The 24,042-nt window shown below is 41.0% G+C and overlaps 1 protein-coding gene across 12 annotated transcripts in view; it reads left to right on the top strand.

Annotated features, from left to right (window-relative positions):
• The window catches only part of GRIP1 (glutamate receptor interacting protein 1), a 710,594-nt gene that overhangs the window by 647,706 nt on the left and 38,846 nt on the right, over positions 1-24,042 (top strand). For all 12 annotated transcript variants that reach the window (XM_064377313.1, XM_064377312.1, XM_064377311.1 and 9 more), the window contains 4 exons: positions 6,336-6,481; positions 17,781-17,925; positions 20,500-20,639; positions 20,813-21,007. In XM_064377313.1, the coding sequence (XP_064233383.1) occupies positions 6,336-6,481; positions 17,781-17,925; positions 20,500-20,639; positions 20,813-21,007 (626 nt within the window). The remainder of the gene's footprint in view (positions 1-6,335; positions 6,482-17,780; positions 17,926-20,499; positions 20,640-20,812; positions 21,008-24,042) is intronic.

Genomic DNA, 24,042 nt, shown 5'->3' with positions numbered 1-24,042 from the left:
TTCAATCTCTTCGTTGAACTTATCTGATAGGATTCTAAATTTATTATCTGTATTATCACAGACTCAAAACTTAACTGTTTCCTCAAAACAGTTATTTTGAATTCTCTGTATGAAAGACCACATATCTATTTCTCTGGGATTGATCTTTGGTGCCTTATTTAGTTCACTTGATGAGGTTGTGTTATCCTGGATGGTCTTGATGCTCGTGTATGTTTGTTTGTGTCTGAGAATTGAAGAGTTAAGTATTTATTATAAGTCTTTGCAGTCTGGGCTTGTTCGTACCTGTCCTTCTTGAGAAGGCTTTCCAAGTATTCGAAGAGACGGGTGTTATAATGTTAAGTTTTTGGTCACTTCACCTGTATCTCCATTAGGGGGTACCCCAAGCCCAGTAACACTGTGGTTCTTGCAGACTCAAAAAATACTCCCTTGGTCTTGGGTAAGATCCAGAATTATCTGGCTTACCAGGCAGTGACTCTTGTTCTCTTCCCTTTCTTCCAAACAAATGTAGTCTCTCTCTCTCTCTGTGCTGAACTGCTTGAAGCTGAGGAGTGAGGGGGTGACACAAACACGCCTGTGGTCATCACCACTGAGACTATGCTGGTTCAGACCTGAAGCCAACATGGCACTGGGTCTCAACAAAGTCTGGTGGTAAACGCTTGTCTGGCTACCACTAGGCCATGTTCACTCAAGGACCAAGAACTCTACAATCAGCAGGTGGCAAAGCCAGCCAGGATACTGTCCTTTTCAGGGCAGTGAGCTCCCCTGGCCCCTTGCAGGTCTAGAGGTGTCATCTGGGAGACTGGTCCTGGAGTCGGACGCCTTAGGAATCCACCTGTTCTACTGTGGCTGAGCTGGCACCCAAGCACCCAAGCCACAAGATGAAGTCCTTCCCATCCTTCCCTCCCCTTTCCACAAAGAAATAAGTCTCTCCCCTTGGCCACCACTGCTCCAGGCCCATGACAAGTACTGCCTGGCTACTGTCAATGTTCACTCAAGACCCAAAGACTCTTCAGTCAGCTTGTGGCAAATGCTGCCAGGGCTGGGACTCTTCTTTCAAGGCAGTGGGCTCCCCTCTATCCTAGAGCAGGTCCACAAATATCCAACAGCCAAGGCCTAGAATCAGGAACCTCAAGAACCCACTTGGTGCTCTACCTCACTGCAGAGCTGGTACCTAAGCTGCAAGATAAAGCACTTTTTCCTGTTTCCTCTGCTTTTCTCAAGCAGAAACAGCCTCTCCCCATAGCCAACACAACTGAGAATGTGCTGGACACACCTGAAGCCAGCACACCTCAGAGTCTCACCTAAGGCCCACAGCAAGTACTACCTGGCTACTGCTGCTGATTTTTAAATTTAATTTTATTTATTTTTGAGACACAGTCTCACTTTGTTGCCCAGGATGGAGTGCAGTGGTGTGATCTCGGCTTACTGCAACCTCCACTGCCCGGGTTCAAGTGATTTTCCTACCTCAGCTTCCCAAATAGATGAGATTATAGGCATGTGCCACCACTCCTGGCTAATTTTTATATTTTTAGTAGAGATGAAGTTTCACCATGGAGATTCACCATGTTGGCCAGGCTGGTCTTGAACTCCTGGTCTCAAGTGATCCACCCACTTTGGCCTCCTGAAATGCTGGGATTACAAGCATAAGCCACCAGCCACCGTGCCCAGCCATGCTGCTGATTATTGAGGATCCAAGGAATATTTAGTCAGCAGGTGATAAATGCTGCCAGGAATGGGTCCTTCCCATCAAGGCAGCAGATTTCCTTTCTGGGCCTAGGTGTGTCTAGAAATTTTGTCTGGGAGCTAAGGCCTTGAAAGGGGGCCTTAGGACTCTGCCTGGTGCCCTGTCATACTGTGGCTGAGCTGGATTCCAAGTTTTGAAAGACAAAGTCGTCTTCTTTTTTTTTAAATTATACTTTAAGTTCTGGGGTACATGTGCAGAATGTGCAGGTTTGTTACATAGTCATACACATGCCATGATGGTTTGCTGCACCCATCAACCCATCATCTACATTAGATATTTCTCCTAATGCTATCCCTCCCCTAGACCCCGACCACACACTCACAAGCCCTGGTGTGTGATGTTCCCCTCCCTGTGACCATGTGTTCTCATTGTTCAACTCCCACTTATGAGTGGGAACATGTGATGTTTGGTTTTCTGTTCTTGTGTTACTTTGCTAAGAATGATGATTTCTAGCTTCATCCATGTCCCTGCAAAGGACATGAACTTGCCTTTTTTATGGCTGCATAGTACTCCATGGTATATATGTGCCATATCTTCTTTATCCAGTATATCATTGATGGGCATTTGGGTTGGTTCCAACTCTTTGCTATTGTGAACAGTGCTGCAATAAACGTACATGTGCATGTGTCTTTACAATAGAATGATTTATAATCCTTTGGGTAATGGAACTGCTGGGTCAAAGGGTATTTCCAGTTCTAGATCCTTGAGGAATAGCCACACTGTCTTCCACAATGGTTGAACTAATTTACACTCCCACCAACAGTGTAAAAGCATTCCTATTTCTCCACATCCTCTCCAGCATCTGTTGTCTCTTTTTGTCTCTTTATTTTTTAATGATCAACATTCTAACTGGCATGAGGTGGTATCTCATTGTGGTTTTGATTTGCATTTCTCTAATGGCCAGTGATGATGAGCTTTTTTTCATGTTTGTTAGCTGCATAAATGTCTCCTTTTGAGAAGTGTCTGTTCATATACTTCACTCACTTTTTGATGGGGTTGTTTGTTTCTTGTAAATTTGTTTAAGTTTTTTGTAGATTCTGGCTAGTAACTCTTTGTCAGATGGGTAAATTGCAAAAATTTTCTCCCATTCTGGAGGTTGCCTGTTCACGCCAGTGATAGTGTCTTTTGCTGCAGAGAAACTCTTTAGTTTAATTAGATCCCATTTGTCTATTTAGGCTTTTGTTGCCGTTGCTTTTGGTGTTTTAGTGATGAAGTCCTTGCCCATACCTATGTCCTGAATGGTATTGCCTAGGTTTTCCTCTAAGGTTTTTATGGTTTTAGGTCTTCTGTTTAAATCTTTAATCCATCTTGAGTTAATTTTTGTATATGTTGTAAGGAAGGGATCCAGTTTCAGCTTTCTGCATATGGCTAGCCAGTTTTCCCAACACCATTTATTAAATAGGGAATCCTTTCCCCATTGCTTGTTTTTGTCAGGTTTGTCAAAGATGAGATGGTTGTAGATGTGTGGCATTATTTCTGAGGCCTCTGTTCTGTTCCACTCATCTATGTCTCTGTTTTGATACCAGTACCATGCTGTTTTGATTACTGTAGCCTTGTAGTATAGTTTGAAGTCAGGTAGGGTAGCATGATGCCTCCAGCTTTGTTTTTTCTTTTTTTTGCTTAGGATTGTCTTGGCTATGTGGCCTCTTTTTGGTTCCATATGAAATTTGTTTTTTTTTTTCCAATTCTGTGAATAAAGTCAATGGTAGCTTGATGGGGATAGCATTGAATCTATAAATTACTTTGGGCAGTATGGCCATTTTCATGATATTGATTCTTCCTAACCATGAGCATGGAATTTTTATTATTTATGTCCTTTCTTATTTCCTTGAGCAGTGGTTTGTAGCTCTCCTTGAAGAGGCCCTTCACATCCCTTGTTTGTTGTATTCCTAGGTATTTTATTCTCTTTGTAGCAATTGTGAATGGGAGTTCACTCATGAATTGGCTCTTTGTTTGTCTGTTATTGGTATAGGAATGCTTGTGATTTTTGCACATTGATTTTGTATTCTGAGACTTTGCTAAAGTTGTTTATCAGCTTAAGGAGATTTTGGGCTGAAACGATCAGATATTCTAAATATACAATCATGTCATCTGCAAATAGAGACAATTTGACTTCCTCTTTTCCTAATTGAATACCTTTATTTCTTTTTCTTGCCTGATTGCCCTGGTCAGAACTGCTAATACTATGTTGAATAGGAGTGGTGAGAGAGGGCTCCCTTGTCTTGTGCTGCTTTTCAAAAGGGAATGCTTCCAGGATTTGCCCATTCAATATGATATTGGCTGTGGGTTTGTCATAAAGAGCTTTTATTATTTTGAGATATGTTCCATTAATACCTAGTTTACTGAGAATTTTTAGCATGAAGGGCTGTTGAATTTTGTCGAAGGCCTTCTCTGCATCTATTGAGATAATCATGTGGTTTTTATGTTTGGTTCTGTTTATGTGATAGATTACATTTATTGAATTGCATATGTTGAGCCAACCTTGCATCCCAGGGATGAAGCCAACTTGATCGTGATGGATAAGCTTTTTGATGTGTTGTTGGATTCAGTTTGCATGTATCTTATTGAGGATTTTCACATCAATGTCATCAGGGATATTGGCCTGAAATTTTCTTTTTTAGTTGCGTCTCTGCCAGGTTTTGGCATCAGTATGATGTTGGCCTCATAAAATGAGTTAGGGAGGATTCCCTCTTTTTCTGTTGTTTTGAGTATTTTCAGAAGGAATGGTACCAGCTCCTGTTTGTACCTCTGGTAGAATTCGGCTGTGAACCCATCTGGTCCTGGACTTTTTTTGGTTGGTAGGCTATTAATTGCTGTGTCAATTTCAGACCTTATTATTGGTCGATTCAGGATTTGACTTCTTCCTGGTTATATCACTACCAATCCCACAGAAATATAAACTACTATCAGAGAATACTATAAACACCTCTATGCAAATAAACCAGAAAATCTAGAAGAAATTGATAAATTCCTTGACACTTACATCCTCCCAAGACAAAGTCTTCTTTACTCTCCCTTCTCCTCTACTCAGGTAGAGTGAAGGAATCTCTCTGGGAGTTGTGAGCTGTACTACCTAGGGCTAGTGGAGGGCTATTGCAAGCACTCACTCAGCCATCCCATGCACAAAGGTCATATGCCCCCCAAGTCTACTGGCACCCACTCACTTAACCAACCCATGCACAAAGGTCACATGCCCCCCCCCCCGCCCCAGTAGACCAGTAGACTTGGTCTGAGCTTAGCACAGCATCAGGACTTGTCCAGGAATTGCAGTCCTTGTGGCTTTAAACTGTAAAAGAGTTTTTTTAGCCTGCAGCAGTGAGGCTTACTGGAACTCACACTCTGACCACCAGAATGGGTGATTCCCCTCTGCCTAGGGCTGATGTAAATCTTCCCTCCATGGGTACCAGCTGACTTCTGCCCAGTGTTACTTTCCACTGTGATAGGGTAGCACTGAGTTTCAGTGCAAAGTCTCTCCATCACTATGTTCTCCCTCCCACAAGTGCACAGTTTTTCTCTCCATGCCATGAGACCGCTGCAGAAGGGATGGGGGAGGGGCTGGCATCATCAATTCAAGACTTTCCTACCCTCTTCAGTGCCTCTTTCAGTGATATGAAGTTAAAACCAGGTACTATGATTGCTCACCTGATTTTTGATTCTTATGAAGGTGCTTTTTTGTGTGGATAGTTGCTAAATGTGGTGTTCCTACAGGGAGGACGATCAGTGGAGGCTTCTATTCGGCCACCTTGTTCTGCCTGCCTCCTGTTACCATTTTCTAGCTATAGACAGGAGGTAGGGAGGGTGCCCAGAGAGTCTAGGGCATGCATTTTTAGAGGGTAACTTGAAAGATGGGAAAGGAAAATGGATGCTGGGAAACAATTAGCAGTCTCTATCACAGACATAATGCATAAAAGTCAGTTCTTACAAATATGTGTATATATACAATAATGCACATAAAAACATGTACATACTACATTCACTTTTTTTTTTATTTCATTATGGACCCTAAAAACTTTCAATAGACCTACCCTCTTCCACAGCCAGTTTTAGAGTCTCACTGGCCACTTTTCAAAGAAGAAGCTGTGGATTCATCTATACATTTTCTTGCTACTCCAGCCACAGTGAGTTTCCAGGTGCACACAGCAGAGGTTCAAGTCTTAGGCTCCCACTAGCTCTGTTACACCTTGTCTTCCCGCCGTCTCTTGGTACTCTCCTAATATCTGGACTACCAAGGATCAAAAGTGATACAACAGTATGGAAAAACCTAAGGATAGCCGGGTCTATGCAGACCCTAGCCCATTACCTCCCTTCCTGGGAATTATATGCTTTCTGATTGATACTTATATATGTCCTGGTTCAATTGAAAAAAGCATAAGAAAAAATTTTTTTCATACTCTACAATTTAATGTCCTGGCAGGCAACCAAAATAAGACTAGAAAAGGGGAGGGAGTTATCAATAAAGTACAATTTAAAAAACAGTTGAACCTCTTTCTCTCTAAAGACTACCATAATGCTACACGATGCTTAATGCCTCTTTAAATGGCCTAGTTAAGTGCTCATCATTAGTCATGTGTTACTATGCATTCACTAACAGAACTGGGACCCTGGAACTTGGGGATAAATTACTCGCGATAGATAATATCCGGCTGGACAACTGTTCCATGGAAGATGCAGTTCAGATCCTCCAGCAATGTGAAGACCTGGTGAAGCTCAAAATCCGCAAAGATGAAGATAATTCAGGTATTGAGAGCATCCTTAGTTAAAACTGATTTTTTGAAACTGCCCATCTGTCACCAAAGATATTAGATCTTGATGTTTTACATGCAACATCTGGCTAGTTGCATGGCAGCAGTGTTTCACAGTTAAAAGGGTCTTTAAATTTTGTGTTGAGGGTGTAGTATGAATTTTAAATAATGGTGCTTGCAAATGATATCATTAACACATTTTCATTATAGAAAACATTATAATTGCACAAATATAACTTTTAAAGACGAAATGTAAATCATCATCTAATACCACCCTAATTCAATGAAACTAGTAGTTTTCTAGTTATTGTTGATATTCATATGGCATAACTATAACCAAGCGGATGCTGCATTTTTTGCCTAATTTTACATTATAAACATTTGATCATTTTATAAACTCTTAATATTCATAATTTTTATTGACTGCCTGTGATTTACCTTTTTCTCTTCTTAAATCACTGTATTGCTTCCAATTGTTTCGTTACTGTAAATAGTATTCTTATAGACATCTTTGTGCATAGATACCTTTATTCAGCCTTTTTTTTCTTTTGAATTATTTCCTGAGAAACTATTCCTAGAAGCAGGATAGCTGAGTAAGAAGACAAAGGAAATGTCTGTGATTCTTGATGAGTCAGTCATGCCCCATGTTGCCTTTCAAAATGGCTATACACATTTTTAGGCCTCCAGTCAAACTTAGGAGGGCACAGAATCATCTGAAGAGCTTGTTAAAACACAGATCCTCGACACTGCCCCAGGTGGGACCTGAGATTCTGGATTCCTAACAAATGTTCAGATGCTGCCACAGCTGTGGTGCAAGGAGCCCACTTTGGGTAGCCCTGAAATAAGAGACATCTTATCTGATTACTATAAGAATATAGAGCCAATTGAAAAGTGTCCATTCATCAAAAGAGCTAATGTGGGGAGCTACAAAATGTGATATGGATCCATAACATAAACATTTAATTTACTATTTTGCCAATCTTGCGGGTAAAGTCAAGGCCTTTCCTGTGAGTATGATTCTGCTGATTACAGTTACAATTCTTTTTGTTTGTTTCCCTAAACTCTATCTGCAGTATATGTTTTATGATTTCCAGTTTTAATTTGGTTTGGTTTTTAATGCAGTGAGACTTTAAAGAATTTAAAGCAATCTGAATGCTAATTCCACCTAGATCTTTATTTTCCCCAGTGTGTTAGAGTTTTTCCGCTAGGTAATTAACAGTAGATTTTTTGTTTGTTTTGTGTTTTTGTTTTTGAGACAGAGTCTCACTCTGTCACCCAGGCTGGAGTGTGCCATGGAGTGCAGTGGTGCAGTCTCCACTCACTGCAATCTGTACCTCCCAGGTTCAAGCGATTCTTGTGCCTCAGCCTCCTGAGTAGTTGGAATTACTGGCATCTGTCCCCTCTCCCATCTAATTGTATTTTTAGTAGAGATGGGTTTTTGCCATGTTGGCCAGGCTGGTCTCAAACTCCTAACCTCAAGTGATCTCTCCACCCTTCTCGGCCTCCCAAAGTGCTGGGATTGCAGGCGTTAGCCACTGCGCCTGGCCATAGATTTTTGCCTAACGACCCCTTATTGTATCTTTCCAAAGCATCGGATTTTGTTTTCATAGAACAACTACTTTCATATTTCATAGGTTATATAAGATTAATTAAATTACATAGTTAAAATAACAAATACAGCTGGCATAAACAGGTTTAGGAATAAACATAATTGCCTCTAAATTTTGAAGTTTACAGCTGAAGCAGGAGCAGAAGTACAGAGGAGCTAGAGAATGCTAGCATGCCATGGCATTGGTCTGTTACTCTGGAGCATGCCATGGCATTGGTCTGTACATTTTATGATGGAGAATGAAGAGCCACAATTAATTCAGTAAATTGATTAAGTGGAGATTGGTTAAGAGAGCATCTACTGTATATAATTTCATCACAATGATGAAGTCATGACAATGTTCTGGGATTTTCTTAATCAGGTCATCTAGATCTAGAGTTTATGTTATGTCAGGCTATGTGTTTATGGTTCCTATTCAAAGTAAAAAAAAAAAAAAATCTGTAGTTGCATCCATCAGTACAATTGATAATGATTATATGCAAATATATTTTATAACCAAGGTTTAAAAATATGCACAGATTTGCACTCATTATTTCCTAAGCAACTGATTTTCTATGCCAACATTTGCATTTTTCTCCTTATAAGCCTGCTTCAATTGCACTTTCTTTTTGGGATTTGTTTCAAAGTAGGGAGGAAGTCTTCAGCATCAGCCTGGGTTCTGTCCTAGTGAAGAGGCAAAGCCCTGTAGAGAAACATGTTTTGCATGATTTGCCCTGCTCAGCAGATTTCAGCTACCTTCTTGCACAGTGAAAAAGCCAAGCCAGAGATGAATATGGATAGTGTGCACAGTTGGCAATGCGTCCAGTTTAAAAGCCAGGCTGTGTCTACTGGTTGGCAGGAGTTTCTGAAACAACTGAGCACTTGGAGAGCTAGATCTTATTTTCAGTGGCTGATTTCCTTTGCCTCATTTTTCCCCTCTGTACCCTTCCCCTGCAATCCATATGTATAATATTTTGATAGTTATTGTGCTTATAGAATATTTTTTAATTTTAAGAGGCTCTGTTTTTAAAATCTTAAACTTCCCATTGAAAAGCGTACAACTACCCAAAATAAGACTATAAATATTGGCATGAGAGACATATTTACCCAAACTAGATTTTCTTATATTGATGTATAAAAATATATACTCATTCAGACATGGTTTTATAAAAGATCACTATTTGAAAATTATTCAGTTATTGATTTGGAAGAATTTATGTGATCCTAATATCCTCTTCCTTCATAACCTTATAAATATTTTTTGAGTACCTGAATTCATTTTTATTCAGAGCAAAGTAAGGGAGGAAATAACCATTATTCATATTGTAAAGCCAGACCACAGATTATTTAAAGTCAAACTAAATCATCATAAAGAGCAAATGTTTTAAAATCAGACATGATATAATGAAGAATGGAAACTCAGAAGAAGAGAGGGTAGGAGGGGGATGAGGAACATAAAACTACATACTGGGTACAATGTACGCCACTTGGGTGATGGCTGCACCAAAATCTCAGGCCTCACCACTGTACAATTCATCCGTGTAACCAAAAACCACTTGTACCCTTAAAGCTATTGAAATAAATTTTGTTTAGAAATCAGACCTCAGTTTAAAGTTCAGCTCTACCACATTTGAGCCGTGAGAGTTTGGGCAACTTGCTAAACTTGTCTGTGAGATTTGGTTCCATTTTCAATAATGTCTACATAATAATGTCCATCTCAGAGAGCTAGTACTGTAGCTTACTGAAAGAAATACTGGCACAGTCCATACTCAACTCAATAAGTGGGGACTATTTTTATTCTAATTACCTCCTGAAATCCCTTTCATGGCATTCATTCTGATCCTTGATCAAGATATGAATGAGTGGAAAATAAGCATTGACCCTTAGGACAGTCACTGCTTTTGAAAGTTTGATATTATGCCTCATCTGAAATTATGCTGGTGATTAGAACTATCACATTAAACATTGCCATGATTTGTCTCAATATTTTTGAATGGTAATATTCAGTGTATATTCTCTACCCCCAGAAATACTGCTCATACTAATGTGAGCCCTCTGCACTTCAGAAGTTTTCCAGTCCTTTAGCTGCTGGCTGCTCTCCATCCTTCAGTGATGATTCTCTCTCTGGTCACAGTAACTTGGTCATGAAAGTGCTGAATGAGGCGTTCAAGAGAGTCTGAATTAACTCTGTTTCTAGTCCAAGCTGGGGGAACAGTAGAATGAAAGACTAAGAATGCCAGATTGGCTTTACAGCTGACAAGCTGGGAAACTTAGACAAATTAACTTGTCTAAGCATCAGTTTCCTCATCTGTAAATGTCCATTTAATGCTTACTTTACATGGCTGTTTTAAGGATTAAAGGAAGTTTTATATCTATACATAGATAGATGACACTTTTTTTTTTTAGACAGAGTTTCACTCTTGTCACCCAACAGGCTGGAGTGCAGTAGCACAATCTTGGCTCACTCCCACTGCAACCTCCACCTCCCGGGTTCAGGCGATTCTCCTACCTCAGCCTCCCAAGTAATTGGGATTGCAGGCACCCACCACCACGCCCGGCTAATTTTTTTTTTTTTTTTTTTTTTTTTTGAGACGGAGTTTCGCTCTTGTTACCCAGGCTGGAGTGCAATGGCGCGATCTCGGGTCACCGCAACCTCCGCCTCCTGGGTTCAGGCAATTCTCCTGCCTCAGCCTCCTGAGTATCTGGGATTACAGGCACGCACCACCATGCCCAGCTAATTTTTTGTATTTTTAGTAGAGACGGGGTTTCACCATGTTGACCAGGATGGTCTCGATTTCTTGACCTCGTGATCCACCCGCCTCGGCCTCCCAAAGTGCTGGGATTACAGGCGTGAGCCACCGCGCCCGGCCCATTTTTTGTATTTTTAGTAGATATGGGGTTTCACCATGTTGGCCAGGCTGGTCTTGAACTCCTGATCTCAGGTGATCTGCCCGCCTCGGCCTCCCAAAGTGCTGGGATTACAGGCTTGAGCCACCGTGCCCAGCCTAAAGGAGATAATATAGTTAAGAACTGGCCAATAAGTTTGCACCTAGTGAGGCCTAGTGAGTGCTGACTATCAGCAGTCATTACTATTTGAATATTTTAAAAGTTAATTTCAGCTTTAACAATGGCCAAATCTTTTGGAACACTTGGGGCTGTAGGTGTTTTTCTCCCTCACTCCGGATTTCGCCACCATCCTGCTTTCAGGAGCTTCTGCATTTGTCATCTTCCATTACTGCAGAAGTGTAACTCAGGTAGAGTCCAGTGGTTCTTGTGTGGGTCCAAAGCTCTGGCGTTCCTGAGGCTGCTACCCAATCCCCAGGTCCTCAGCAATGCAAGTAATCCTCTTGAAAGAAAATCTGTTGTTATACCTTGATTACTTCTGAGTCCAAAGTAAATGAAGAGAATTGGAAGACCTGGCTAGGTAGGGCCTGACAGGAAACCCTGAAGCAAAGCAGTAGAGACTTTTGAGGATTTCCAGGAAGAGATAGAGCTTTGCAAATCTATCACAGGTAGTTTTCAAAAGTCTACTTTATATTACTACCTTTTAGTCAATCAAATCAAAATCAAAAGTCTGCTTTGTATTACCACCTTTCAGTCAATCAAATATACAGCATAAATCAAATATTAATGATTTCTTGCTTGGCTTGGGGAATCTTACTCTAATATATAGCATACTTTTGAGACCATAAATCAGTACTTTATCTTCATGGGCTCCAATCTGTGTAAAAAAAAAAAAAAAAAAATAGGTTGCAGCTTGTCCTAGTCAAAGCAAATTACCTTTATACAGCCTTATTAGTGATTAAATCTGTCTTTTGAAGACAGATTCATATTTTGGTTTCAGAATATCTATTTAGTTCACCAGTGTTAAGCCAAGCTAAGTAATTTGCAGTAGCTTTTCCCCTAAAACCTAGATTAGAGTAGCAGAGATGACCCATTCCAAGCTTCCAAGAGTGATCCTGGCTGTGCTAGGAGCAGTGGAAGCTGTGTTGGCAAGAAGCTGGCTGCAAAAAGGACCTGTGATAAGAACTACTTTTCTCTTTTCTTCATGCTTGATCTCATAAAGAGATGGCTCTCAAGCTTGAGTGTGCATCAGAATCACCCAGAAGATGTTAAAACACAGATGACTAGGCCCCTGCCCGAGAGTTCCCATTCCTATTGGTCTACAGGCTAGGGATTCTCAGTCAAATGCAAACTTGAGAATTTGCATTTTTAACAAGTTCGCAGATGATGCCAAAACTGCTGGTCCTGGAACTACACTTTGAGAAATGCTGTCACAAAGGAACCTAGTTTTGAGACTTAAAATTGTCACTTACACAAATTTGAATTCTACTCTGAAACACTCAACAGTTGCTTGGATATCTCATGGTATATCATTGTGTCATGACTACATAAAATGACCAGGCATCAATAAGGGAGCTGTAGAGAGTGTTGTTCAAATGGTTTACTTTCTCAGGCCAGTCCAACTCCAAGAAATTTAGCCGTACTTAGAATTAATTCCATCACTTTTAGTTGAAGTGAACTTTGATTGACCTGCACATGTATGCCTTCCAAAGGCTCACTCCCAAATCCAAGCCTCCCGTTTGGCCACAGAAGCAGCTGCCATTATGGATTCAAGCCAGATAGTGTTCATTTTGTTAAACAGGCTGTACTCAAGAAGCCTGGAAATAACATTGCAGATAAGTAATGCAGCAATTTTGCATCTGTTCCGTGCTTCCATTAATTTTCTTAACTAGAGCTGAGCAGAACAAACAAGTAGGCTTGCCCCCATTCCTGTCTTTCACTAATCGTTGTAAACCTTCTGTTGTTATATAAAAGCTGTTTATAATATCATTAGCATCTGCTTAGGCTCACTTTGAAACTTACTCGTGATTCTACATTTTTCTTTCTTAGAAATTTCTCCTCTAGTTAAACACCCTAGTTGCTCCTTTCTAAGTGTTCTACGCTGAAACAGCCTCCAGGAGAGTATATCTAGGAGTGCTTCAGCCTCCAAAACAGTCTGAGTATTCCCTCCTAAATGGCAGCTATTACCCTCCTCCTAAGCTGCAAGGCCTCACAGATGTCAGTTGAGTTAAAGCCCAAGAAGGCAGGTGGAATTGGCAGTCGAACCTGAGGCTGACTCAACACTCCTAGTATGGTGGAGGGAGAAAATTCTAGGTTTGCTGATCCTCACAGTGGCAGCCAAGTTGTATTCTCAAACTTTGAATGAAATTGGGTTTGCATCACGTGTCTTGAAAAAGGAAACTAGACCTTGGCATAGCAGGGAAGCTGACTCGCAAAGTTCTCAGCCTGGGAACCAGTGACTACATGCTAATATTCATTCATCCTTCTGCTCACTTGTTCAAGCATTTATTGAGTTCCCTTTGGTACCAGACATAGTTCTAGGCTATGGGGATATGAATGTTTTCAAGGTGATCTTATTCTAATGAAGGAGCAAATAGCAACATCCTTAAAACATAAAGTGAAAGGTATGTGCTAGAACATGCATTCTCAAAGGGGGCAAAAAATGGTTCTTAAAAATTGGTTCTTGTGATATCTTAGATATTGTATTATAATAGTTTGTGGCCCTCCAAATCTCAATCATACCTGATTGAATTCTAGTCCTTAATATTTAATTTCTCTTATTAAAAATAATTTAACTCCTTATTTGAGAGCAAGAATAAAACTAAAAGTTTAGAAACACCAGAAGAATGCACCGGAGCTGTGGGTCTCATAGGAAGGCCTCAAGCCCCTCCAGCTAAGCCACCAGGGAGCCTTCCTGAAGGATGAGACTCTGAGCCAAACTTTGAAGTAAAAGTAGAAATTCTACAGGAGAACACGTGGGAGAATGGTGTTTGTGCACAGGGAGTAACAGGTTCAAGGGCTAAAGATGTTAGGAAAGTGCTATTTAAGGAATTGCAGTGGTTCTAATGAAGACAGAATTTAGCAGATTGGATTGGGATGGGAGGGATGGTGTGACCCTCTGGAGTCCAGCTCAGTTCCAGCTCAGCTCTTGCAAAGGGGTTGTATTTTATTCTCAAAGAACTGAGGAACCATTAAGAAGCTTCAAGTAAGAAAGTAACATATTCAGATTTATATTTTTAAAATATTCTAGGAAGAAAAGAGAAGGAATTATATGTTGACAGCACTGGTGAAAACAAAAGTGGGGAGGAGGGGCAAAGGCTGGATCCCAAGCAGGAAAACTGTTTAGGAGGAAATCCTTGCTATGAAAAACTGGGCAGAGCCAGGATGAAGTCCTCCTCGAGAGCAAGTGGCAGTGGGATGCCCCAGAGAGCTTGCCTTGTGGGCAGATGGGCCATATGGTCTGGAAAAGACTATGTGCGGGCAGCCGCCACCACCATATGAAAGAAAGCCAGAATAATTAAATGTCTGTTTACACAAGGCATCCACATAGGGCTTTCTAAGGGAACTGATATTATTTTCGTTTTCAAAAGCTTGTTATTAAATTCAAAATATATACAAAAATAAAAATAGCATAATGAACCACTGTGCATCACTCAGTGTTAACAGTGATTAGCTTAAAACCAACCTTGCTTCATCTCCACTCTCAGTCTGGTTTATCCACCTCACCAGTGGAGTTATGAAGAAATTCCAGGCATCATCGCATCTTGTAGCTATTACTAATGTATGCCTTAAAAATACTCTTTTAAAGCACATAACTAAATAACATCATCAGAATATTAGCAATATTTTTATTATAAAATATTCAATGTTCACATTTCCCAGATACATATAAAATCCTAATTAAAATCACCTGTTTTTTTAAAGCAATCAGAGAGATAGCTGGCTTTTTTTTTTTTTTTTTTAAGATGGAGTCTTGCTGTCAAACAGCCTGGAGTGCAGTGGCAGGATCTCATCTCACTGCAACCTCCAACTCCCTGGTTCAAGCGATTCTCCTGCCTCAGCTTCTTGAGTAGGTGGGGCTACAGGCACGTGCCACCACGCCTAACTAATTTCTGTATTTTTAGTAGAAACAGGGTTTTGACATGTTGGCCAGGCTGGTCTCGAACTCCTGACCTCAGGTGATCTGCCTACTTCAGCCTCCCAAAGTGCTGGGATTACAGGCATGAGCGAGCCATTGTGCCCGGCCAATAGATACCTTTTTATAACAGTTGGTTTTAATTAGAATCCCAAGTGATCTACTCATTGCTTTTGGTTGTAATTTCTCTTAAATCTCCCTTTTCTCCTTTTTTTTTTTTTTTTTTTTTTTTGAGACAGAGTCTCATTCCATCACCCAGGCTGGAGAGAAGTGACACAATCTTAGCTCACTGCAACCTCCACTTCCTGGGTTCAAGTGATTCTCCTGCTTCAGCCTCCTGAGTAGCTGGGATAACAGGTGCCAGCCACCATGCCTGGTTAATTTTTGTATTTTTAGTAGTGACTGGGATTCACCATGTTGGCCAGGCTGGTCTTGAACTCCTGACCTCAGGTGGTCCTCCCGCCTCAGCCTCCCAAAGTGCTGGAATTACAGGTATGAGCCACCGTGCCTGGCCAAATCTCCTTTCTCTTTTGTGTTTCTGGCAATTTATTTATTAAAGAGATCAGAAATCAGCTTCCATTTCTGTCATAATTTAAGTAGAGCATCACGTCATCCTGTGTCCACCCCAGTGTGATCACAGGAATGTGTCTTTCTTAGTTAAGATCTACCATTTTCTAGATTTGTATCTCCATCACTATCTAAACTCATTGAGTGCCCTAACAATTGCCTTCTAGTCATAGCGAGGACTCAGATGCCAATGAAAAAGGTCTCCAAATAGAGCAGGCTGAAACAGACTATCCTAAAGCCATTACTTCATCTCTGGTATTATTTTGTCATCTTTGTGTCACAGGTCACATTGTCAAAAAATAACATGGAATACTCACTCTGGGTTGCCTGAGGAACGAGCTGAGTAGAACCAGGTGCCCCCCTTCTCCCAACGGATGCGAGTACCCCCAACTTCCCCTTCCCATGGCCCACAGAGTGCCATTCAGTGGAGTTAACTAATGTTTAACTGTGCCAGGGGTTACTAATCGAATGACTCATTCAGAATTTCATCCAGAATATAGTTGATGAGGGCTGCAAAGTACATATAATCTATCCAGTAGTACTTTGTTCATTTAGGTCAAAGCCAGCTCTGAAAGATGACAAAATACCGTTCTGTAGGAAAATTTAGACTTTGACCTCTGCCCATTATTCAGTTACCCTCTATCTTGATGCTTCTCTCAGGAGCTCTTAGCAGATCAGCAGCAGCCTATCGGTCACAACTTCAGCAGCAGCCCAGAAGAAACTTGTGAACCAGCAAACAGAGCTGTTTTAGGCTTGACGTGGAAGCTTCTCAGCTGCTAACTTAAATTTGAGGCCAATATTGAAGATTTTATGCCCTAACATGTTGACTTAAGCATTGCAGTGTGTGGTGGATGGTCTTTGGTTCTGAATGTATAAGTAGAGGTGATGGCTGCATTCAAAATTCCCAGTCTATGGCCAGAAGTGAAGTAAGTGCCGGCAAAAGAGGACACATTGCTTCTCACGTTACTCTATAGACCTTTCATTCTATATTCATCCTAATTCTTCACTGCACACACAAATAATTGAATTGTTAACTCAAGCTTTTCTTTTCCTCCTTATTTTAGGGTTTCATATTGTAAATGAACAGCTGCTCACTGCAAAAATGTGGCCATGTTAATGCTTCATGAGGGTGTAGTGTGACTATAAAAGCTGACTCTTGTTAAAGTAGCTACTGAACCATTTCATTGTATCCTTAGGTGCAGCAATGAAACAGTTCCTTAACCATTCACAGCACCCAGGCCCAGGGAATAAAACAAGAAGTGCCCAAGGACTTTAAGCATGTCAGAAGGAAATAAAACTGTTTCAATTCTGAGACTTATTTGCAACCCTGACACCATCACAATACCCACCATGTTGAAGGCGGCCCATGACATCTTTCCGGCCAGTGCTTCAGGCAGAGCACATTCACAAGCGTCTTCTGCTATAATAATGTTGAATAGCCAAAATTAGTTTATGACAGTGTGGCAGCCTGGTATATGCTGTTGAAACACAGCATACAACAGTTTTTACTCCATTAAAAGAGGAGAGATGCTATTCAAACCTCCACTTCAATATCAGTGAATCGACTGGTAGAACTCACATTTGAAGACAGTCAGTGGAATGATATGTAAGAGATTCTAGATTTCTCGCTGTTGTCTTCAAGCTTACTTATCTAAGTTCCACTTAACCATATATATGTTATCATTTGTCCAATCCTTAGCAAAAATCACTATTCTATATCAAAAATAGGAAAACAGAAATAGCATGTTCTGATGTCTTCTTTGTTACCGAGTGACTCTCTCCTCTCATATTCTAATGCCGCCTCAGCCACATGTTTATTTCGCAGGTGCTTACTGCACGCTTACCAAATGCTAGGTAAGCACCATCCTAGACATGGACACAGTCGAAAGGTCCTGCAGCCCTAGTTGGGAGGATCTCACAGATTTAAAACATAAGTGATTAGGCAGTGTTCCTCTTCCCTGGCACTGACAATGACTATATCCCTGGATTTGAATGTAAGATCCTACTAATGAAATGCTACTTCCCAAAATAATTATTTTCTGAGACATAATGCTTTGACGAGGATGTTTTGAATTCCTACTTTATTTATGAATATATATGTGTCTTACTCTTTTGCTTTTTCCAAAGAAACCAATTACGATTCCCTGGCATTTATTGCAGATGAGCAAGAAAGTTCCGGAGCAATTATTTACACCGTGGAGCTTAAACGCTATGGGGGGCCCCTTGGCATCACAATTTCAGGAACTGAAGAGCCGTTTGATCCTATAATCATTTCAAGCCTCACTAAAGGGGGATTAGCTGAAAGGTAAAATATGAAGTAACTGTTACAATTACCTGTGTCTGAGATGGGCTTCGTTCCTCACGACTATATAAAAACATGCTCCTCTTTCTGTGGTTATCTGTTGGCTTTTAAAAATCTGCACAAAGGATTGATCTTAGAGCTTGAGAACTCTCAGGCAGAGCCCCAGCTTGACTCTGAGGGGCATCTTACAGGCAGTAAAAGATGTCACGGGCTTGGCATTGATACTGCTCTCTGAAATGTATAAACTGACCACAGTTGACTGACGGTGGATTTGTGTTGTGTCCATTTTGAGAGGAGGAACCTAGAGTTCAGGGAGGTTGAACGGCTTGTCCAATTTTCATTCAGCGAACACTTGCTGAGGCTCTATTACTTGACAGGTGCTATGCTTAGCTGCTGTGTTTTCAGGAGAGGATGATACAGGTATTGTCTTTGAGGATTATGGGATACAAAGTGTAGCGATCCATTTTAATAATGTCTTAATATCTAAAATGTCCATTTTTTCCTTTAGCAATGATGCACACACACAGACACCCACTCCCCACCCTCTGCTAAACTGCGTTTCTTTCTGAGAAGTGTTGTCAGACATAACAAACCGTATAAGCAAATCTGTCCTCCAGTAACCTAGGTCAGGAATACACAAATGCATTGTTCCTGCTAACACTTGAAAACAGTGGTTAGCAAAATAGAGACACAACATTGCAGATTGTTGGAGCTGCAACGTACCTTAGAAATTAGCTCATACAACACCTTCATCTGTCAGATGAGAGGACTGAGGCAGCTGAGAAAAGGTTACTCTGCGGGAATTTAATACTCAGATATCAGTGGAGACACCTGTGATATGGTATTCTTCAGGCAGCCCTCTGTCCTGGAGATCTCTGTTAGAGAGACAGTCCTAGGAATCTCTGTTAGAGAGACACACAAAGCAGATTAATATTGATCTAATTCAGCAACCTACTGGTAAAGTGTTCATGGCTTACAGCATAGATCTTTTATAAACTAGAGACCCTTTACTAAAGAATGAAGAGGGTTTTTTTTGTTTCAGGGAAAAAAAAATCTTGAGAATTGATATAATGGTAGACTTGCTAAGCAGCCCCTCATAACCCGTGTGAGCCCGTGTCACCTCTGTTGCCCCAATTGCTGCTGCCAGGCACAGCTGCCACTGCAAGATGTGGCCAAAGCACTGAGTCACAAGCTCCCGTGTGAGCTGGGTAATTCCTCACTTACTGCATTTCAAGTGAGCCAATACAACAGGAGGCTGGCGAGTGTGAGTCATACTCTACAGCTATGTGATCCACTCTTCCATTGTTATAAAGAAATGCCCGAGGCTGGGCAATTTATAAAGCAAATAGGTTTAATTGGCTCCCAGTTCAGGCCTTAACATCTGCTCAGCTTCTGGTGAGGCCTTAGGAAGCTTACAGTCGTGGCAGAAGGTAAAGGGGGAGCAGATGTCTCACATGGCAAGACTGGGAGGAAGAGAGAGAAGGGGGAGGTCCCACATGCCTTTAAACAACCAGATCTCATGAGAACTCAGAGCAAGAACTCACTCATCACAAAGGGTACGGTGCCAGGCTATTCATGAAGGATGTGTCTTCATGATTCAAACACCTCCCACCAGGTCCATCCCCAACACTGGAGACCACATTTCAACATGAGATTTGGAGGGGACACACTTCCAAACTGTATCAACAGCCTTCAACCCCATGTAGAGTTCTGAGTTTTCATAACATCCCTTCCCAGCTATGAGTCTCCTCTTTTCCCAGCAAGTGCTTCCAAAGATAGATATGGTAAATATCGAATTATATATTCTAATTTGCCAGTTCAGAATTTGGTGAGAATGGAACGAGAAGGGGGAAAAAAAATGGAGGTTTATTAGTTTGTTGATCAATGAATTAATTTATTTTCTTTTCCACATTTCAAACAGTGTGCTGGGCCTTTTATGTTTGTTTTCTATTGAATCCTCAGGGCTTCCCTATGAGGTGATTATCTCCATCATAGATGAGGAAATTGAACACAAAGAGGTTAAAATAAAATACCCAGGTCACACAGCTGGTATGGTGGAGTTGGATTCAAAGGCAGTACTAATTGATTCCTGCGTCCAGCCATTTTCAGTGTTTAGAATCATCAGTAGGGGAGGCCTGATCATATCAGGGTCTGGCGAGTATCCCCATCTCTCTGAAGCTCACTTCTGGTGAGCTGGGTACTGAGTGTGTTACACTTAAAATCTATAGAAAGAAAGGATGCTCCATGCTACCCATCGCTACATTTGTCACTCAACATTGTTCATTTTCTTGGGAGTTTTAGGGGACTTACCCAGTGACTTGGCTTTCTTGGAATTTAAAAAGCACACAAGTTCATTTTAACAACTAATTAAAACAATTTTAAAAATTTTATTGGAAACGAAAAAATAATCCACAACAGATGCAGTTGTAACATTGCCCAGGAGAAAGCAAGAAGAAGGGACTTAGGGAGACCCTTGCCAAGTCTATTGTGATGAATGTATATGGTACATCAGGGAATTTATATTCAGCACCATGCAGGGATTATTTCTATGTCTCCTGTTACTATTTGGTGTTTCAGAACTGGCGCAATCCACATAGGAGACCGAATCCTAGCCATCAACAGCAGCAGCTTGAAAGGGAAGCCTCTGAGTGAAGCCATCCATTTGTTACAGATGGCAGGAGAGACTGTCACCTTGAAAATTAAGAAACAAACAGATGGTGAGTAGTGCGTTAGAAGCCACAATTAAGGATTTCCAGTGCATTTTCTTCCTGGAAAGAAAGTGCTAGTGTCTGTGTGTAATTCCAGGGAAACAAATCTCTAGCCACAGAGTATTTGGTATATTTTTATTTAAATTTACTCTGATACTTAAGCTCCTTTCCTTTCGATAAAGCCCAGTCGGCATCGAGCCCCAAGAAGTTCCCCATTTCTAGCCATTTGAGTGACCTGGGGGATGTGGAGGAGGACTCCTCGCCAGCACAGAAGCCAGGCAAGCTCTCTGATACGTACCCCTCCACGGTGCCAAGTGTGGACAGTGCTGTGGATTCATGGGATGGGTCTGCAATAGACACCAGCTATGGAAATCAAGGTATGTCTTTACTTCGGGGACAGTGGACTCATCACTGTTGAAGCCCATGCTTCTCCAAGATTCATCCTCTGCTCCATGAGGAGAATATCTTCATTTAACTTGTGTCTGCTTCAGTGCAGCCATATTCATATTTAACACATTGAATACTTGCATTCAGCTGGCCGTGCATTTTTTTCTAGTGCTTATGAGGTACTAGCATTTACCAAACACTAACAGGCCCCCATTAGATCTACTGATGGCCAAGTATCCCATCCAGAGCTTGTCCTTCAAGCTTAGATTAATATGAGGCAAACCATACAATAAAATGGCTTGTTGAATATAGACCCCATTGTCTTATTTTTCAACAAGCTTTCCACAAAGATGGATTGGGGAGTTCTGAAGAGGTGTATAAGAGATTAGTCAATGATTTGTGACTCATTCCAGCCCACTCCTGACTTTTTTTTCTTTGAGAGATTGGGTCTCACTCTGTCACCCCAGCTAGAATACCGTGGCGCTATCATAGTTTATGACAGCCTCAAACTCCTGGGTTCGAGGGATCTTGCTGCCTCAGTAGCTGAGACTGTATGCACACACCACCACACCCAGCTGATTTTTAAATTTTTTTTAGATATGGGGTCTTGCTATGTTTTCCAGGCTGGTGTCAAACTTCTAGCAAGTCTCCCACCTTGGCCTCCCAAAGTGCTGGGATTATAGGCATGAGCCACCACGCCCTTTCCCTGAATGTTTATAATTAGAGAGTTATAATCACAATATAGGAAAGTATAGAGCAGATTTTTCTTCATAGGTGTCATCGTCATCTGAAGAAATACTGTCTACATTAAAAGTTAAGCCTCACTCATGGAATATAAACACATAAAAAGTGTCAGACTGAATACACAGCATGAACTAATAGCTTCTTTTAAAAAATGTTTTCTTCCCAGTGATCCATAGCATCGAAAAGAGAAGTATGTCAAAACTTCTTGGTTTTTCTCCTCATCTGGGCCTTACCTTCTCTCATGTCCTGTATAAATTCCAGCCCCTGAATCCTTTGTTTGCTCTGGGTTTCAGTTGGTCAAATAATAAAACACATGAACAGTTTAGAGAACACGTTTGGGTGTAAGGGCTGCTTTGTCACTGAGCTCACTGTACTTTCAGGAGAGTCTGTATCCGGTTTGCTCTCTCCTGGTTTTCCTAGTTTCCTTCTCTCAGCCTGCCTATGTTGTGTCACTCTCTGTTAAGTCCTCTGGTTAAAAAAAAAAAAAAAATAGAAGGGAGAAAAAACTAGAAAAAAATGAAAAGAGATGATATTTCCAAGTTGTCAAGTTGTTATTTTCATTAGAGATGATACTGGAGTTGGGTGGAGAAAATTCTTTGAACACCTAAATAGAATCGGGTCTTTAATTTATCTGGCAATGAATTTTTCCAAGTCATAATACCTTGTGATAAGTTTGCCTGTGCCACCAAATAACAGACCTTCTGACTCTCTGAGAATTGACAAGCCACCAGAACACACTGGATGAAGGACAGAAGTCACATTCTATCAGAGTAGACTCAAGTTTATTTATCAACGCATTGTGTATTGGTTATTTATTCATGTATTATTTGTTTGTGTATTGCTTATTAATGTGGAGATATTTTTGTTACCAGAGATTTCTGTGAGGGTGCTATTGATATGAATGAGTTCTGCCCCGTAAGGTGGTCCATAAAACCTTGGCTACTCCATTCCTTGAAACCATAGAAACGGGACCATGAGAAGCAAACTGAATATAGGACCTGCCCCTCACTAGTAAAAGATGAAAAACCATTGTTGTTTATGAAGCATTTTGAAATTTTCAATCATAGTCATAATAGTACATTTTACATTCACAATTTAGACATTTTTATGAGTTTGAAGGGAACTAAGGGATAAGTAGAGACAATGGCAATCAGGATAGAATCAAAGTACTCCAAGGTAATGAAAAAATAGTAATAATCCTTTATGTAGAACACTCTAGCGTTTACAAAGCACTTGCACATAACTAATCCTCATTAATTCTTGTAACGAATGGAAGTTGAAGGCAGGATTTCAGTGTTTGGAAAGGGTTTAGGAGTCAGCTAGTCTGATGTCCAGTGCAGCCCTTGATGCCAGGTCCTTCCTCGCTGCACGCTGAGACACACTGCACGGACTTGAGCGCCCAAGGTAACAGGTTGTTCCTTGTGCTGAGGCACCACCCCCGCAATCTCCACATAGCTCTGATGACTCGAAAGCTCTCACTTGTATTGAGCTGCAGTGTGCCTATTAGTCCTAGCTTTACCCTCAAGGACATTCTGAACTAGACTAAAGCCTCTTCTCCTGACAGCCCCTCAGATACTAGGAGACAGCTATCGGGTCTCAGTTGAGGCTTTTCTTTTCCAAGCAAAATAGCCCCAGAACTTTTAACTGTGCCTTCTATAATTTACTGAAGAGTATTTCTATTGTCCTGTGGGCCTCCTTTCTGAATGTGCTCCAGTTTACCTGTATACCTGTTGAAGTGTAGCAGTCAGAAAGGAAAATCAGCCTGACAGCCCGGAGCAAAGCAAGCTTGTCACTGACATCATTGAAGACAGGAGAACTGATCTATGACGCCTACCTCAACATAAGAATTTTGGAGGTCATGGCACATCTGTCAATCTGTCACTCATTTTGAGCTTATAGTTTACCAAGATCTCAAAGTCTTGTGAATGTGTTTTTTTTGTTTGTTTTTTTTTTTTTTTTTTTTTTTTTTTACTTGTGATACACCACATCTCTCCAGATTGTGCTTGTGAGGTTGACTTTTTAAAGGCAAGGCACAGCTGGGCACAGTGGCTCAGGCCTGTAATCCCAGCACATTGGGAAGCTGAGGTGGGAAAATCAGCTGAGGTCAGGGGTTTGAGACACACCTGAGCAACATGGTGAAACCTCATCACTACTAAAAATACAAAAATTAGCCAGGCATGGTGGCATAACCTGTAATCCCAGCTACTCAGGTGGCTGAGGCAGGAGAATCACTTGAACCGGGAGGCAGAGACTGCAGTGAGCTGAGATAGCGCCACTGCAC

Source organism: Aotus nancymaae, unplaced genomic scaffold, assembly GCF_030222135.1.
Source record: "Aotus nancymaae isolate 86718 unplaced genomic scaffold, 86718_ANA_hifiasm-v0.15.2.pri h1tg000016l, whole genome shotgun sequence".
Taxonomy (NCBI): Eukaryota; Metazoa; Chordata; class Mammalia; order Primates; family Aotidae; genus Aotus; species Aotus nancymaae.
The sequence above is the reverse complement of the archived record's forward strand: the minus strand, read 5'-3'. Positions and strand labels throughout refer to the sequence as shown.